The sequence below is a fragment of the Pituophis catenifer genome, unplaced genomic scaffold, assembly GCF_029215685.1.
Source record: "Pituophis catenifer annectens isolate HBS135680 unplaced genomic scaffold, rPitCat1.0.hap2 SCAF_4, whole genome shotgun sequence".
Classification (NCBI taxonomy): domain Eukaryota; kingdom Metazoa; phylum Chordata; class Lepidosauria; order Squamata; family Colubridae; genus Pituophis; species Pituophis catenifer.
The window spans coordinates 62,967,937-62,985,826 of NW_027256884.1; the positions used below are offsets into that span (position 1 = coordinate 62,967,937).

The 17,890-nt window shown below is 43.1% G+C and overlaps 1 protein-coding gene across 9 annotated transcripts in view; it reads right to left on the minus strand.

Annotated features, from left to right (window-relative positions):
• Nucleotides 1-17,890, minus strand: part of DMD (dystrophin) — a 2,096,968-nt gene that overhangs the window by 245,465 nt on the left and 1,833,613 nt on the right. For all 9 annotated transcript variants that reach the window (XM_070944209.1, XM_070944203.1, XM_070944204.1 and 6 more), the window contains one exon: nucleotides 278-338. In XM_070944209.1, the coding sequence (XP_070800310.1) occupies nucleotides 278-338 (61 nt within the window). The remainder of the gene's footprint in view (nucleotides 1-277; nucleotides 339-17,890) is intronic.

Here is a 17,890-nt window from a genome sequence, read left to right on the forward strand (position 1 = left end):
GTTTAATGTGGATACTACATTCTGCCTAATCATAGGCTGATTACCACTGAAAAATGTTTACTGGATTTGTATAATGAAAACATGGTTGAGTTTTAACAACAAGCTATATTCACAACTTTATTTCTTTAAATAATTACTTTGCTGCTCATGATGATAATAGACGGCAACTGAAGTAAGAACCAGTATCATTAAATGGACCCTTGTGGTTTCAAAGCAAATTAAATTAATTACCTGATAAGCTCCCAAAAGTTAAGCATTATGAGAGTTTAATACTTACTTGATGTAGTAGGGCACTTTGTTTGGTGATATGGCCCTTTCCCATGGGTCCTGGACAGAAGCTGTTAATTAAAAAAACAAAAACAAAAATGGAACATAAAATCAACACAAATGTATTTAGTTCAAGTTCAAAACAAATATTATTATTACTCATTATTATTACCTTAATCTTTATGATTAAAATATTAGTTCACTGATGTAAGTCTCTTTACCCAGTTGTCCATGAAGACAGGAAGCACTAATATGTGTTGTGTTTTAACTTTAGTAAAATTGAGTTTATTCACTTGCAAAGATAAATGCAAAATCTTTTCAGTTATTAAATAACAGAAACAAAGAACAATATCTCCCTATTCCTGGTCCTTGGGAAGGACTTGATAGGTGAATAAAAATTCCAAAGCTATTCTAACTATCTAGCTGTAATAATAATAGAATTGAGAACTTGATATGAATGGAGGCCAACACCAGGTAAATAACTGGCAGTGGTGATTTTACATTGTTATGAATATAATAATGCCATGAAAGAGGTATTGTGTATGAGCCGTGGTGGCACAGTGGTTAGAGTGGTTAGAGTGCAGTACTTTAGGCTACTTCTTCTTCTGATCACCAGCTGATCACCGGCTGCCAGCAGTTTGGCAGGCTGAAGATTGCTCAGCCTTCCATCCTTCCGAGGCTGGTAAAATGAGGACCCAGATTGTTGGGGGCAATATGCTGACTCTGCTTAGAGAGGGCTGTAAAGCACTATGAAGTGGAATATAAGTCTAAGTGCTATTGCTATTGTGATGACCCAGGGCATGGCACAGAGATAACACAAACAGCTGGCAGTTCAAACCGCCCTTTATTGCTCCAAATCTCCTCCAAACGCTCCCACATTTCTGGCAAGTCCCTGAGCAGAGTGATAATAAACCCCCCCACAAACCTGAAGCAGCCTCTGTCTGCAATTAGTCCAGCCCAGCACTGTCTGCACCAAGGCTGCATGGCAATAAATCCCAAATGTATTTGGCAAAACAAGAGCAAAGCAAGGAGTTCAGGGAGCAAAAGATCCAGATCAGTGGTGGGTTGCCCCCGGTTTGCACAGGTTCTATAGAACCAGTAGTAAAACTGGCGGGAGGCTCCGCCCACTGACCCTGATGTCATAAAAATGTGCAGAAGCTTCTGCGCTTGTGCGCGGCCCCATTGCAAACCAGTAGTAAAGGTAAGTAGAACCCACCCCTGATCCAGATAATTAGTCCAGAATGCCAACAAGGAATGCAACGACTCTTGGCAAGTTCAAACATCAGCACACAACACTTCAGGAAGTCAGTGTTTGTTCCTAACAAATGCCCCTCCCCACGGCATCTCCTTAAGTCTCATTCCCCAGGAGTGCCTGGTGAAGCTGGACGGGGCACTCTCCTCATGAGTGGCCTGCTCCGTCTGCACTGATCACACCTTTCCTGCACTCTCTGAGCCTTTGCATCAGTGGTTCTTGCTCCTCGTCTGAGCTCTGTCTCTTGTTCATTCTGCCTGTGTTCCTCCCTGCCTGCAGGCCTTATTACTTCCGAAAAGCCTTGCCTGGACTGACTCTGACCTTCCCCAGTTTCCTCCAAGGCCAATGGAGCTGCCCTCTCACTTGCTGTCAGTTCTTGTTCCAGCTCATCTTCCGCTGCAGATTCAGACTCCGACGGGGGCATGACAAGTATATTGCACATCATGTGATTTACATTTGTATTCTATAATTCTGTTTATATAGGTAGTTCTCAAGTTATGACTATAATGGAGTCTTCCCATCACAGTGATTAGTCATGATGGTCGTAAAATGAATCAGTTACGTGACCAATTAAATTTTACAATACTTTTTCTGGTGGCTGTACAGTGGCTGTCAAGCACTGGGGAAATCAAGAGATTCAGGCAGTTCAAATGATTATAAAGATTTATTGTAAGTTTAAACTCTATGAAATCTGAGCTACTGTACTAATGGTCAAGGGAAATGAGCAGGAATTAAGAGGCATTCAAGGTGGTCTGGTCTTAGATATCTTGTGGGCACGCAGTGACTCAGGACTGATAGTGCATTTGACCTTTTCCTCAGCCTCAGCCTGGTCATCTCCTACAGTGACAGTTGGGGTCATTAAGCAAATGCCACAATTGTTAAGCAAACTAATGGTTTGCTATGGGTGTGGTTTTGCTGAAAACCAGAAATAAATGCTGGCATTCAACAAAATTGTCATAAAACACAGCTATATGATCATGGGGCACTGCAAACAGGAATACTTGCAATCATGTTGTTGAGCATCTGAAATTCAGTCAATAGGCAGACCTGATTGTAAGAAGCTGTAATGACTTGCCTCTCTCCCTCCTCAAGAAAGTAGAACTCTTAAAATGGCTGGCATTTCAAAAGGAAACTTTTATTTGGGAGAAAGTGATAGCAAGACAAAAAGGATTCTGAGGATTCCCACGCATGTCCATTAGGTTAAAAGGGATAGAAACCCCTCCACTGAGTCCGGCGCAGGGCAAGCCAATCTGCAGGTGCTAAGTTGTTTTGAGAACTTCAGGCTGAGAAGGTGATAAGAAGTTGTTCTCAGGCATCGCCATTCCCTCCCCCCTTACATTCCCAGGAAGGTAAATCAAAGTACAGGTTAGGCATGCAACAGGAAAAAGGTTTTAAAGTGAAAATGCATCCAGCCCCACTCCCCACATGAATGGCAGTGTCCCAATAGCATGGGGCCTGACATGCTGCCCCCCTAGGAGAAGGAGAGTTCCACCTGGAACACAAGGAGAGAAACAGGGTAAAGGTTTTAGTTAGGTTTGTCAGAGTATTGTGTATAGAATTTCTTTAGTAGCCTAGATATTCTGACATGTTTTTTGGCTACCCATTCGTTTTCAGAGGGGGGCAAGTGTTTCCAGGATACTAAATACTGTATGGTCCCATGTTGTTTGCATAAATCAAGTATTTCTTTGATTTCAAAGAGTTGCTCTCCCTCAATCATGATAGGTTGTGGTGGGGTTGCCTGCTCTGATCTGAGCAGAGATGTCACTTCAGGCTTTAGGAGGTTGCAGTGAAATGCTGGATATACTTGCCTGAGGGCTTTTGGAAACAATAGTTCAACTGTCATTGGATTTACGATGCGTTTAATAGGGAAAGGGCCTATGAATTTAGGTCCTAGTTTCTTTGAGGGTTGTAAGGACTGTAGGAACTTAGTGGACAAGTGTACTCTATCTTCTACTTTTAATGGCTTGGGGTCCGCTCTCTTTTTGTCAGCCTATGCTTTAAAGGCTGTTCTGGCTTCATTGAGAACTTTTCTTACTACCCATCAGGTGTTTTACAGTTGCTATATCTGCTCTTTAAGGGAGAGTATTGTAGACTCCTCCACAGGTAGCTCTGGCATTGGGTTGAAGTCCTGACCAGTAGCAACTTTAAATGAGGTAAAACCAGTACTGGAGTGGACTGCATTGTTGTAGGCAACGTCTGCAAAGGGCAGAAGGTCAGTCCAGTCATCCTGTTGGTAGTTGATGAAGCATCTTAGGTACTGTTCCAGTACTGATTTCGTCCGTCCGTCCCACCATTCGTATGAGGATGGTCACTCAAACTTAGACCTTGGTTGGTACCCAGGGGGCTTAGGAAAGCCCTCCAAAATTTTGACATGAACTGAACCCCTTGGTCAGAGATAATCCTTTGGGGAGCTCCATGCAGACAATATATATGGTGCAGGAATATCTGAGCTAGGGCTTTTGCAGTAGGGATTTTCTGGCATGGTATAAAGTGGACCTGCTTGGAGAATAAGTCAGTCACCACCCAGATGACAGCGTTTCCTGCACTTTCAGGCAGTTCTATGATAAAATCCATGGAGATCTCTCTCCAGGGTGCTGAAGGCTCAGCTACTGCTTGTAATAGTCCCAGGGTTTTTCCCTGCCTTCTTTTTGCTGCTGCACAGATTGTGCAGCTGGCCATGTAGCTTTCCATATCCTTTTTTAAAGATGGACATCAGAACTGCCTCTTTATTAGGTGTAGCATTTTTACAAATCTGAAGTGGCCAACTAAGTTTGAGTCCTGACAGTTTTTCATAAGGTCCAATCTTTGGCTAGCTGGGATGTACAACTTCCCTCCCAGCCACGCCAGGCCGTCTTTTAGTAAGCAAGTGTCTTTATGGGCCTGGAACCATTCATCTGTGAGAAGAGCTTGCTTAAACACCTGAGTCATGGTGTTGTCCATTGGGGGATCTATTTTTGGTTGTGCTCTGGTTATTACTTTGGCTACTAGGGGAGAGGCTGGGAACAGGGGTTTGACTACTTCTGATTTTGTATTATATTACAGCAGTCTGGACAGGGCATCAACTAGGAAATTCTTTCCCCCAGGAAGGTATTTGAGGGTGAAATCAAAGCATTTGACATATTGGGGACATCATACTTGCTTTGGGGATAGTTTCCATGGGGTCTTTTTTTATTTTAAACCTTTATTGTTAAAAAAAAATGGACATGGTGGAACCATCTTGGCAATATCTCCGCCATACAAAGTGTAACACAAGTCTCTTATGTATCCAATATACATTTCTACTTACTAATTATATACACATACTTAACACTTCTACATGTTTACAATTACAATTACATAATATATTACATATATTGCCTCTTGTTTCAATCTACGCATCCTTATTCTTATCAATTCCGACTTCCATTCCTTAAGACTAACCATTGATCAAATCTATTCCAAATCTCATAGTATTCTGTCTCTCCTTTATTTTTCAGTTCTAGGGTCAGTCTATCACGTTCTGCACAGTCAAATATTTTCTTTGTTATTTCCCTTTCTTTAGGTATGTTTCCAGTCTTACATTGTTGGGCATAAACTATTCTTGCAGCTGTTATGATATCCAGTATTAAATATGTTAACCCTTTACTTAGATCTTCTTTAATAATTTCTAATAAGAATATTTCTGGTTTGAGTTCCAATCTCTGCCCAGACATTTCTTCCAACCACCTTTGAATCCTTTGCCAATATTCTTTTACATGTCCACCACATGTGGTAGGAGGTGCCCGGTATTTGGTCACATTTCCAGCATTTAGGTGATAAATTTTTGTACATTTTGGCTAGCCTGGCTGGTGGTAGGTGCCACCTATAGAACATTTTATATAACTTCTCTTTGTATGATGCAGCCAGAGTTAATTTCCTGTTCTTTTCCCACAATTTTTCTCACTTTTCCAATTCAATATTGTACCCAAAGTTCTTTGCTTATACCACCATCATCTCTTTAACACACTCTTCCTTTGTTTTGTATTCTAGTAAAAATTTATACATTGCTTTGATCATTTTCTCCTCTGCCCACTATAAAAGTTTATTTAATGCTGTTAAATTTCTGTTGATGCCCCATGTTCTCATATCTTTCATATAACTTGACTGAATTTGTAAGTATGACCACCATTCTAATTCCAATCCTTGTTCTTTTAGTTGCAGTCTTGATTTTAATCCCCCCTATTTATCTAATATATCTTTATGTTACAATTTTTCCCCAGTTTATAAGATTTGGATATACCACCGCTTCTAGGGTGGAGAGCCAGATTAGTATTTCCCTATAATTCTGTTTTTTTATTTTGTTCCATATCCCCAATAGAGGCTGTTTTATATAGTGTCTTTGGAAGTATTGATGTGCCTTATGTCTTTCATACCAGTAAAATGCATGCCATCCTGCTTGAATATAGTGATCTTCTAGTGTTAATAATCTTTTGTTTCTTAGGGTTAGCCATTCTTTGACCTAGGTGGTCGCTGCCGCTTGGTAATATTATTCCCAATCGGGCAAACCAAACCCTCCTCTTTCTTTGGCCTCCTGAAGTAGTTTCAATTTAATTCTTGACTTTTTTTCTGCCATATAAGTTTCAACACAATTTTATTCAGATTATCAAAGTACTTTCTCTCTAATTTTATAGGTATATTTTGGAAAAGGAAAAGTAATTTTGGCAGAACACTCATTTTGATTGTCGCTATTCTATCCATAAAGGAGAGTTGAATGGTTTTCCATCTTTCCAAGTCTGCCTTTATCTGATTTAATAATTTAATATAATTGTCCTCCTTAATCGATATGCACCTTGCCATCAGATAGATCCCTAAATTCTTCACCTTTTTTGATAATTGAATATTTATTCCCTTGGTCAAATCATCTTTCTGTTTGTTAGTCATATTCTTAGCTATCATTTTGGTTTTCTCCTTATTTACTTTCAGTCCAGCTACTTCTCCGTATTCCTCCAGTATCTCCATGAGCCTCAAACCCAATTGCAATGGTTTCTCTAGAACCGTGATGGCGAACCTATGGCATGTGGGCCACAGGTGGCATGCAGAGCCCTCTCTGTGGGCACGCCAGCCGTCGCCCAGCCCAGCTGCACCATGTATGCGTGTGCGCCTCCCTCCAGCCAGTTGGTTTTTGGATCTCTGCCACGCATGCGTGGGTGTGGGAATGCACATGTGCATGCATGGGGGAGGGGTGCATGCATGGGGTGCCTGCATGGGGGGCGCTCGCATTGCATTTTGGGGGTTGTGCCCCATTTTGGGCCTGGAAGGCCTCCTGCACCAACCTTGAAGCCAAAACGGGGTGTGGAAGGGGTGGGGCCAGTGATGGAATTCAAGTAATTTAACAACCGGTTCTCTGCCCTAATGATTTCTTGCCAAACTGCTAGAAAGTTAACCGGTTCTCTTGAAGTGGGGCGAACTGGCTGAATCCCACCACTGGGTGGGGCACATGCGCAGGGGACACTCACATTGCATTTTGGGGATTCACCCATGCACACGTGCACCCACATGTGTGTCTGCACACTTTGGGCACTCAGCACCAAGAAGGTTAACCATCATTGCTCTAGAATGAAAACTAAATCGTCCGCAAAAGCTTGCAATTTACAACGTTATCCTTTAATTTCCAATCCTTTAATCTGTGTATGAACTAATTTAAAAACCTTTTCAGTCTTTCAGCTATTATTGACATAAATATTTTATAATCTGTATTCAGCAACGAGATAGGCCTATAGTTTTTAATTAAAGTTAAATCAATGTTTTCTTTCGGAATCAATGTAACAATGTACCATGCTTCTACCCATGATAGTGGATTCTTTGCATCATTTAACACTGCATTGTATATCTCATTCATCTTTTCTCTTTATGTTTCTTCAATTTATATGCTAACCACCTCACTGGTCTATTTGCATTCTGAAAGAAATTTTGATTAGATTTTTTTATGTCTCTCGCCAACTCCTCCTTCTCAAGCATATTCAGTTTATGTTTAATTAAGTACATTTGTTGCTTTAGCTCCCTTTTTTGAGGTTCCCTCTCCAACTCTGCTTCGGTTCTTCTATAATCTTCTTCTAGGTGTTTCTGTTGCTGTTTCTTCTCTTTATTTTTATTCGCCATATAGCGACTCCCCTCATGTATGCCTTCACAGTGTCCCATAGATTTTGAAGGGATGTATCTTCTTTCTTGTTTTCTTTTTTAAAAAGTCCATTTGTTTTTCCATTGCCAGCCTGGATTTTTCCTCTTTTAGGATTGACCTATTTAGGGTCCATTTTACCAATTTTTTTTGTCCTTTTCAACAGACCCTCATTAGGATGATTTGCCCATGTATTTGTGTCAATTTCTACTTCTTTCACTTCTGCATTTAATTCTATTGACATCCATACCATGTCGAGTCTGAACCAGGACTGATGTCTATTAGAATAATATGTATATTGTTTCTTTCCCTGATTTCTCTTTCTTCAGGTATCCTGTAAATTTAATTCATCTACCATTTTGAAGAAAGTTTTAGGCAAAATTCTTCTAATTCCTTTTTTTAATTTGTTGCTTCTATAGTCTAATTCTTTGTCTGCTATTGCATTGAAATCTCCTAACATACAGAGATTGTCACATTCTATGTCTCGAATAATATTGTGCAGTTTGTTATAACACTGTTCCTGTCCCCATTGGGGGCGTAGACTTCTACTAATAGTATCTGCTTTTGATTTAATATTATTTCCATGATCAAAATCCTACCCTCTTCATCTTTATAAATTTGTTTGGCCAGTATTGTTTCCTTAATATACAATGCTACCCCTCTCTTTTTTGTTGTGACAGTGATTTAAATAATTTCCCTAATTTGTGGTACTCCAATATCTGTTTGTGTTGTTCTTTTATGTGCACTTCTTGTAGTGCTATTATATCCAGATGGTAGCTTTGTAGTTTATGAAGTGTCTTTCTCCTTTTCGCGGGAGAATTTAATCCATGAATGTTCAGTGATAAAATCTTACTTTTCTCTTGCATTCCTCTGTTCATATCTTATATCTTGATCTTGTCGTTCTTGTTATCCTGGTCTCTCTTGATTCTTTAGGCCTTTCCCCATTACTCTCAGTTCTTTCCCCTTTTTCTTTTTCCTTCTTTCTAAGATGTAGTTCCCTTTCTTCCACAACAGGTATTCTTTGGTCTCTTTCTTCTGCTCTTTCCCTCTCTTCTGGTTCCTCGCTCCCAAAGTGTTGATTATAAAATTCCTCTGCTTTGTCCAAAGAGTCCACTCTATACCTCTTTTCTTGCCAGGTAACAATTATATTTTCTGGTATCAGCCATCTGAAGTTCACGTTATATTTGGTCAACATTGATGAGCCAAGGTGGTGCAGTGGTTAGAGTGCAGTACTGCAGCTACTTCAGCTGACTGCTAGTTCAGCAGATCAGCGGATCAAATCTCACCGGCTCAAGGTTGACTCAGCCTTCCATCCTTCCGAGGTGGGTAAAATGAGGACCCAGATTGTTGGGGGCAATATGCTATTTAGTATACTGTCTTTGGTGTAAGCCACCCAGAATCCTCGGAAAGTGGGCAGCATAGAAATATGACTAATAAAATAAAATAAATAAACATTGATGTTAGGAACTGGTATGGTCTTCTCAGCTCCCTGACTCTTCTTGGGACCTGCTTTAGGACTGTCAGTTGTTTCCCTCTGTATTCTATTGGGTCATCCCTTGTCCTGTGCAATACTTCACCCTGAATTGATTTCTTCACAAACTTAATGTATACTTCTTTTGGTAGATTGTGTCTCCTCACGTAATTTGTGTGTATTTTATAGGTCTCATCTATTTCTGTTAGCATTTCCGCCTTTTCTGTTTCAAGTGCTTTTGCTATTAGTTTTGCCATAATATCCGGCAGGTCTTCTCCTTTCTCCTCTCTGATGTTCTGGAAGTGTATGTACTGTGCCGCTTTCTCTGATTCGAGAAAGATAACTGTAGCCTCTAATTCCTTATTTGCCTGAATTAATTTTTCACTCATTTCATCCACTCTTTTTTCTTCTCTCTCCATCCTCTCTTCCATCAACTGCAGTTTCTATTCATTTTTGGTAATTTGCTGTTGGAAAAAATCAAATTTATCATCCATCTTTTGCATTTTTTCTTTAAGTTCTCCTGTATCATTTCTTACCTCTCCTATCTCTTTTTTCATTTTGTCATGGTTTTCAGTCATAGCTTCTTGCATTGACTGCAACATGGCCTGCAGATCTTTAAGTGAATTGGACCACTCCCTTTGGACCATATCCTCTATTGATCTCTGCATTGATGGACTAGATGTGGCTGATGATATCTGGGCAGTTTGCTTCCTCCCTACCCCTACTTTAGTTAAATTCGTAGTACTTGACATCTTTAGAATTTTTTCTGCAAAGTTGGACTCCTACCAACACTCCCACCACTTTTTCACCCTCCACTGCTCGTTACTTGGATTATTAATATTAGTCATTAGATATCAGACTTATTCTATTAATATAAACCTAACTATATTTAATTTATTGGTCTAGCACCATATATACTGTTGTCAATATACATAAGAATAATACCACTAAATTTAGTATGTACAATCCTAGTAATACTTATAATGTTTACAATAGTTACAGTCATAGTGGTATATCAAAAATACTTCTGATAGTGGCAGTGATGTTGATGATAACATTGGTTTTTTAACAAGTTAGTGATGGGGAATGCAATTTTGGCAAACACCAGGATAAATTGTCTGTAGAAATTAGCAAACCTCAGAAAGCTTTGTAACTGTCTACGCATGCGGGGAGGGGCCCATTTGACCACTGACCACACTTTCTCCAGGTCCATTTCCACTTCTCCTGGGAGATTCTGGTCTATCCTTTCCCTGTGAAATTCACATTTTGACAGCTTTGCATAAAGTTTTGCAGTGTAGAGTTTGTTTAGGACTGCTCAGACAAGTTTTACATGCTCTGCTTTGGTCTCGGTGTAGATTAAAAAGTTAATTGGTTTGTTATTTTAAATTAGGGCCAAATTAATATATATCCTTTTAATTGTTTTTAATGTTTGTATTGTATGTTTTTATCTGGCTGTACACTGCCCTGAGTCCCTCGGGAGAAGGTGCGGTATATAAATTTGAAATAAAATAAAATAAAATAAAATAAAATAAAATAAAATAAAATAAAATAAAATAAAATAAAATAAAATAAAATAAAATAAAATAAAATAAAATAACAAATCTAAATACACCAAAATGCTCTTGTAGAGTAGCTCATGGAGCCCCTCATTTATTAGCTGCATGAAAACTGCTGGGGTGCCCTGCAGGCCAAATGGGAGTATGTTGAATTGGAAACACCCTAGGGGTTCATTGAAGGCAGTTTTCCATTTGTCCCCCTCCTTAATCCTGACCATGTATGAGGCTTCCCACAAATCCAACTTTGAGAAAACCTTCCTCTTGGAGAGGTGGGCCAGCATATCCTTCATTAGGGGAAGAGAATACATGTTTTCCATGCTAACAGCGTTCAGACCTCTATAATCCATGCATAAGCACAAAGACCCATTTTTCTTTTCTTGGAATAGCACTGGGGCCACTATTTTGGGTTGGGTTGATTGGATGAAACCCCGAGCTAGGTTTTTATCTATGAATGCCCACAGTTCCTTGAGCTCTGTTGAGGACATGCAGTACTTTTTTGGCTTCAGTAGGTTTGCCCCCACGAGTATTTCGATAACACAGTCCATGGGGCTATTGGGGGGGGGGGGAAAGCTTGTCAGAACCCTCTTCACTGAACACCTTGATCAAGTCTCTGTATTCCCAAGGGATGCTCTGCAGCGGCTCGGCCTTCCCTGCAGCAGCTGTTTCTTCAGGTATTCCCCCTCCTCCTCCCTGCAGTCATCTGGTCCGGTTACTCCCCACTGGAATATTAGGGTCCTCTCCTTCCAGTTCACTTGAGGGTTCCACCACTTCAGCCAGGTGAGCCCTAGAACCATTGACCACTCCATTCCTGGTGCCACTATGAAAGTGAGTCTCTTGTTGTGCCCCCCCCATGGCTATCTCCAGGGGCTCCATAGCAAAAGTGGCTGGCTCCTTGCCCACTATTGACCCATCTAGCTGACAGAATGCAATTGGGGTCTTTAGCTTTCACAGGAGAATGCCCAATCTCCCAACCAGGGTTGGATTTATCAGGCACCTGGTGCACTCCGAGTCTAGAAGGGTGGAGAGCCTCACCTGTTTTTCCCAGTTAGGAATGAATAGTTTTAGAAGCAATGTGACCAGTTCAACCAGTTCACTTACCAGTGGATCATCTTCAGAGTCACTTTCAAAAAGGCCAGGGTTTTCCTTGGAGGGGCCCTGAGTTCTCTCGCCCAGTTTTGCTAAGGGATGGAACTCCACGACTTCCCCAGTTCTTAATGCAGTGTCCTTCCCATGTGGGGTGACTTTTGCTTGCTTCCCGCTTGACAAGCAGTCTAGTTTTAGGGCTGGTGTCTTCAAGCAGCACTTAGCTGTATGATGCCCATCTTTTCTGCACTTAAAGCAGGCAGTCAATCTTGGAGGGGCAGTTTGAAGCTTGAAGGGCTCTTGCTTCCCTTAGAGGTAGCAATCTCTTCCAGATTCTCCCAGCTTGGAACTGGTTTCTGGCCAAGTCGATTTCCACTTCCTCTGCCAGGATGTACCATTCATGGAGGCGATTCAGGACTCCACGGGCTAGGCAGGCATGGTAGAGGTCATCATTCATCCCATCTTTGAACCAGCTTACTAGGATGTCTTTTGGCCAGTCCATGTGGCAAGTGAGGTCACGGAACTCTTTGGTGTATTTGGTCACTGACTAGAGGCCTTGCTTCACCATTCTGATGTGACTGCGGGCTTTATGGTTTATCAGTGGGTCCTCAAACCTGCAGCAGAGCACCATCATAAAATGGTTGATGTTCCGGAGCTCCAGGGCATCGGCATTGTGGAGGGTTGCCATCCATCTAGATGCTGCCCACTCCAGGGCCACGGTGACAACTTTAACCCGAGCATCCTGGGTTTGGAAGTCTTGCCCATATCCCTGTTCCACATGTGAACATGAGCCAGAAAGTAACCCAATTGTTGCAGGTTGCCATCGTACTTGGTGCCCAGGGGGGTTTCTTCTGCTCTAATTGGGGGGCTCTCACCAGTCCCAGGATATTTGGGGGAAGCAGTGCCAGATGCAGTGGGTTTGCTGGTGTGGAGGCTGCCCCATCTGCTCTGTTCACTTGACCGCCAGTGGCTGGGACCAGGGTGTCAGCCCTCACACCATTGGCTGCTGCAGCTGCTTTGCCTCCTCCACCCCAGAAGTCCAGCTCGCCCCTGGGTCTCAGGTTCTCAAATGCCTCCATAATGAAATGCATGATCCTGGACCAGTTCTTTGGCCAGGTCCTCGTGGTCCAACAGGGCTTTCAGCTTGCACTTCCAGCCCTGCTGCTGGCTGCCATGAGTGAGGGTGATACCTTTAGTCCTCCTCTCCCAGATGTCCTTCTTCTCCACTCTGATCGACCACCTCGGCTTCAAGGGATTTTCCAGGGCAGCTGGTTCTTTGGTAGGGACGCTGGAGTCTGTGTTTGGCTGGATAGTGGTGGAGGTTTCGCCCCAGCATTCTTCCTCTCCGTGCTCGCTGCCCTGATTGGAAGTGGCATGCAAGGACCCTTGGTAGAGCGATGCTTCTCCAGGTTGACCACTTTGCAGATCATGCCTAATGTAAGGACTTGCCTCTCCTCCTTCCTCAAGAAAGTGGAACTCTTGAAATGGCTGGCATTTCAAAAGGAAACTTTTATTGAGAGAAAGTGATAGCAAGACAAAGAAGATAGGATGTGAGGATTCCTGCACGTATCCATTAGGTTAAAAGGGATAGAAACCCTTCCCCTCAGTCTGGTGCAGGGTAAGCCAATCTTCAGGTGCTAAATTGTTTTGAGAACTTCAGGCTAAGAAGATGATAAGAAGTTGTTCTCAGGCATCACTTGCTGGAGGCTCCGGTGCTGAGACAAAACAGATGGCCCTCTAGCCATTCCCCCTTAAAATTCCAGGAAGGTAAATCAAAGTAGAGAATACGTATGCAACAGGAAAAAGGTTATAAAGTGAGGAATGCATCCAGCCTCTCCCCACCCATAAATAGCAGTGTCCCGATAGGGATCTATGAGACCTGACAGATGCTCCAAGGTAGATCCACAATTTCAAACAGTTTCTACGTGACCAGCTGTAAATAGAAGGCTATCTGTAACTTGTTTAACTATAAAAAGATCTAATAGCCGAAATTTCTCTTTGTTATTTCTAATTGTTTTATACTGTATTACAGAATCAGTGTTTGCTTCCATTTTTATAGTGAACTTAGTAGTACAGTGGTTTAAAGCACCCTCTTATTAACACAGCTGCCTGCAATTACTGCAGGTTCGAATCTTACCAGGCTCAAGGTTGACTCAGCCTTCCATCCTTTCTAAGGTAGGTTAAATGAGGACCCAGTTTGTGGGGGCAATAAGTTGACTTTGTATAAATATACAAAAGTATGAAGGCTATTGCTTAACACATTGTAAGCCGCCCTGAGTCTCCGGAGAAGGGCGGCATATAAATCAAATTAAAAAAAAAACCTTGAGTGAATGTTTTACTTAGGAATTTGTGTTCGTAACAACTTATGCTTTTATTTATTATTGCATTAAAAATAAACATGAAAGATATAAGTTTTAAAGTATTGTAACATTTCTTTTGTACATTAAATGTCTAAATGGGGCAATGGTAGCTAATTCTACTCCATTATAATAGTGGAGATGTTATGTAACTTAAAAAGCTTATAATTAAAATAATTACATATATAGTTGCTACGCTGCTTTCGGTGCAACCTCTTGGGTCACCAGGCAGCAGAATGTACAATGCCGGGTCCACAGCAGCCACCAAAACTCCCCTCACCAGCCAGTACACCTAGAAAGACTTCAGGTTGAATCCAGCAAACCCCCAAATGAACTAGAGGGTTAGTCCACACGACGCTGATGAACACCCCACTGATGGCCCAGGAGGATGGTTCTCCCGCAACGGCAAAGGCACCACTGGTGGCATATGACAGTGATGACAATGGAGCCAAGGACCCAATGGTAACCCAATGGTAACTGATCCCATTCAGTCTTTTACCATCCCGGTTATGATAAGGGAGCCACACACAGGAAAAGGGGCCTGATACGGGGCGTTAATTGACTCCAGTTGTACCCGGTGACTCATCAATCACAAAGTAGTCAATGAGCTGGGTTAGGTGTACGAAGACTGGCTAAGCCCATTAGATTCAAGCAGGTAGACAGCTTGATTCCCGGGGGGGGGCACCAGCTACCCATATCATGGAGCCAGTGAGACTAGAGATGGGGGAACATTGGGAACTCATCAGATTCTGTTGTGGCCCGTCAACGGCCTGTGCAGCTAGTAGCTGATTCTGACAGCGAGGAGGCTGGTGTGGTGATGTGTCAGCAGCCTGTGCAGCTGGCACTTGAGTCGGACAATGAGGAGGCTGGAGAAGATGTGGTGCCAGAGGCGGGAATTCAGCCAGGGCCTTCAGAACCTCCAGAAGCTCCCATAAGTGAAGAGGAAGAAGAGGAGGAGCTTCTTCTCGATGCACGGGCACACAGAGCTGCCAAAAGGCAGGAGTGGCTCCTCAGGATGAGGTCTCCTCGAGAGTAAGGCTTGGGGCTAATTGGCCACTCCCTTAGCCTATTTAAGGAAGGATGACGATTGAGGCAATTTGCAGGGAATAACTTCGTTCATTCTCCTTCGCGTCTTGATCTTAGTTCTCTGCAAATTGCTTCTGGGATTTCTGCCAACCATAGTAAGATTACAATTATTTATTCTTTGGATTCTTGTAGGCTGTTAAGAAACTTAATTAACAGGCTTTGTTTGAAAAAGACTGATTTAATTTAGTAAATTAAGGTTTGTACAGACTTTGTGTGTGCTGCGTTTTCTGGGGTCCATAGCTGGGGCAGAACAGAACAGATTCATTGTAGTAACCACAATGAATCCCTGATATTGGGTCTAGCACGGCTGGACAAATGGGGCCCCATGATATGGCGGGAGGGGGGATTCCAGAAGCTATGGATAGTCATCCATCACCACACGAATGGGGGTGGGGGGTGGGGCTTGCTAACCATGACAAGCATTGGTGTCAGGCTAGCCAGGACCCTGTGTTCCCTCAGGTCTATGCTGACCTGACAGACATATTCAGTGAGGAAGAACATGAGATCCTGACCCTTCACAGACCCACAGACTGCGCCATCGAGTTGATACCGGGGCAAGAATGCCTAAACCCTGGATGTATTCGATGACACCACAAGAGATGGCCGAGTTAAGGTATATAGATAAGAACCTGGCGAGGGGTTTCATCAAGCCCAGTAGGTCCTGTTTAGCAGCACCTGTGCTGTTCTGGGGAAAAAAAGACGGAAGCTTAGGTCTTTGTATTGTGTTGTGTTGTGTCCGGGATCTCAATGGTGTTTGTGTGAAGTATCTCTACCCCTTACCACTGATGAAAGACATGTTAGTGACCCTAGTGAAGGGCCAGTTTTTTACCAGGTTAGACTTACGGGAGGTGTATTATCGGGTCAGTATCCGCCCAGGTGACGAGTGGAAAACCACGTTCAACTGTCCATTGGGGAGCTACCAGTTCCAGGTGATGCCGTTTGGGTTACAAGGGGCCCCGGCAGTGTTCATGCAGCTCATCAATGAGGTGCTGCATGAACACTTGTACCAGGGGGTCCTTGTATACCTCAATGACATATTGATCTACACCACCACTATGGAGGAACAAACCCTGTTAGTGCAGCAGGTGATTCAGAAGCTCCTAGCGGCTAAGTTGTACATAAAGCTTTCCAAATGTGAGTTCCACCAAACCCAGTTGGATTATCTATGCTACTGTATCTATAGCCAAGGGGTGGAGATGGATCCACATAAGGTTCAGACCGTTCTAGAATGGCAAGCTCCCCAGACAAGGAAGCAATTACAGAGCTTCCTGGGTTTTGCCAATTTTTATTGACAATTTGTCCCATCCTTCGCACGGGTCACTTTGCTGTTAACCGACCTACTACAAACAAAGCAGACCAATACCAAACCCTGGCCAGGCCAACCCCTTTCCTGGATGGTGGAATGTCAATGGGTGTTTGAGGCAATGAAGGCCCTCTTTGAATGGGAGCTCATACTAAAACATCCTGATCCTGGACAACCATTCTTTGCTCAGGCTGATGCCAGTGTCGTTGCCATGGGTGCGGTTTTGTTACAATTGAACACCACTGGCCATTTACAGCCCTGTGCCTACATGTCCCGGAAGCTGACACCAACAGAAAGGGGTTGGGCCATCTGGGGAAAAGAAGCTGTTATGGTATGGTGAGCGCTTCTCACATGGCGGCACTTTCTGGAAGGGGCCCAACAGACATTTGAGGTGTGGACAGACCATAAAAATCTTGAGGAAAATCTTACAAACACCAAGATGCCTATCACCAAAACAGGTCTGGTGGACACAATATTTTCAACGGTTCCATTTCACCCTCAAGTATGTCCCAGCTGGGAGGAACTTCCTAGATAACATATGCCCCAGTACCATAGCCACAGGGAGGATGTGGTACAGGCCATCATCCCACCATGTCAACAGGTGGGCCGGGTGACCGGGGCTGACATTGATGAGCGCCTCACTAAGGAGCTAGAAACAGCTTTGGTAAATGACCCATGGCTAAAGGAGAATCAGGTGATGTACACAAGGTGGAACGGAGTGGCATGGAAGGGGGACAAGCTATATATCCCAGCTGCCCTTCGGGTCATGGTCCTGCAGCGGTGCCATGACATCAAGCCGGCTGGCCACTTTGGTTTCCTTAAGACCTTACATCTCACCAAACAATTCTGGTAGCCTCATATACGGGCAGAGATCAAGGAATATGTCCAAAGCTGTCCGATTTGTGTGATGATGAAAGTAAGGCCCAGAAAACTGCTCGGCCTATTGCAGACCGTGGCTGATCCCGTTCGTCCATGTGAGGAAATCACTATGGATTTTGTGGTGCCTGATAGTAACGAACACATGGTCATATGGACTGTAATAGATTTATTCTCGAAGCAGGCCCATTTTATACCATGTGGGGGAATCCCATCAGCATGGAGACTAGCAAAGTTATTCATTAAGCATATCTACCAGCTCCATGGGGTACCTTGACATATCATATGGCGGCGATGGCGGTGCCGTAAAACATCAGAGAGTGCCGAGAAGGCAATGACGGCGGTGGCGGTGGCAGCAGCTGCAGCGGCGGTAGCAGCGATGGTGGGAGCAGCTTGGTGTGGCCGCAGGGAATCATCTGGCTACGGTCCTTATTTTCCATCAAAGAAGAGGGGTTGGAGAGGGATGGCAGCTCCGGCAGTAGTATGAACAGCCGTGGGGCGATGCC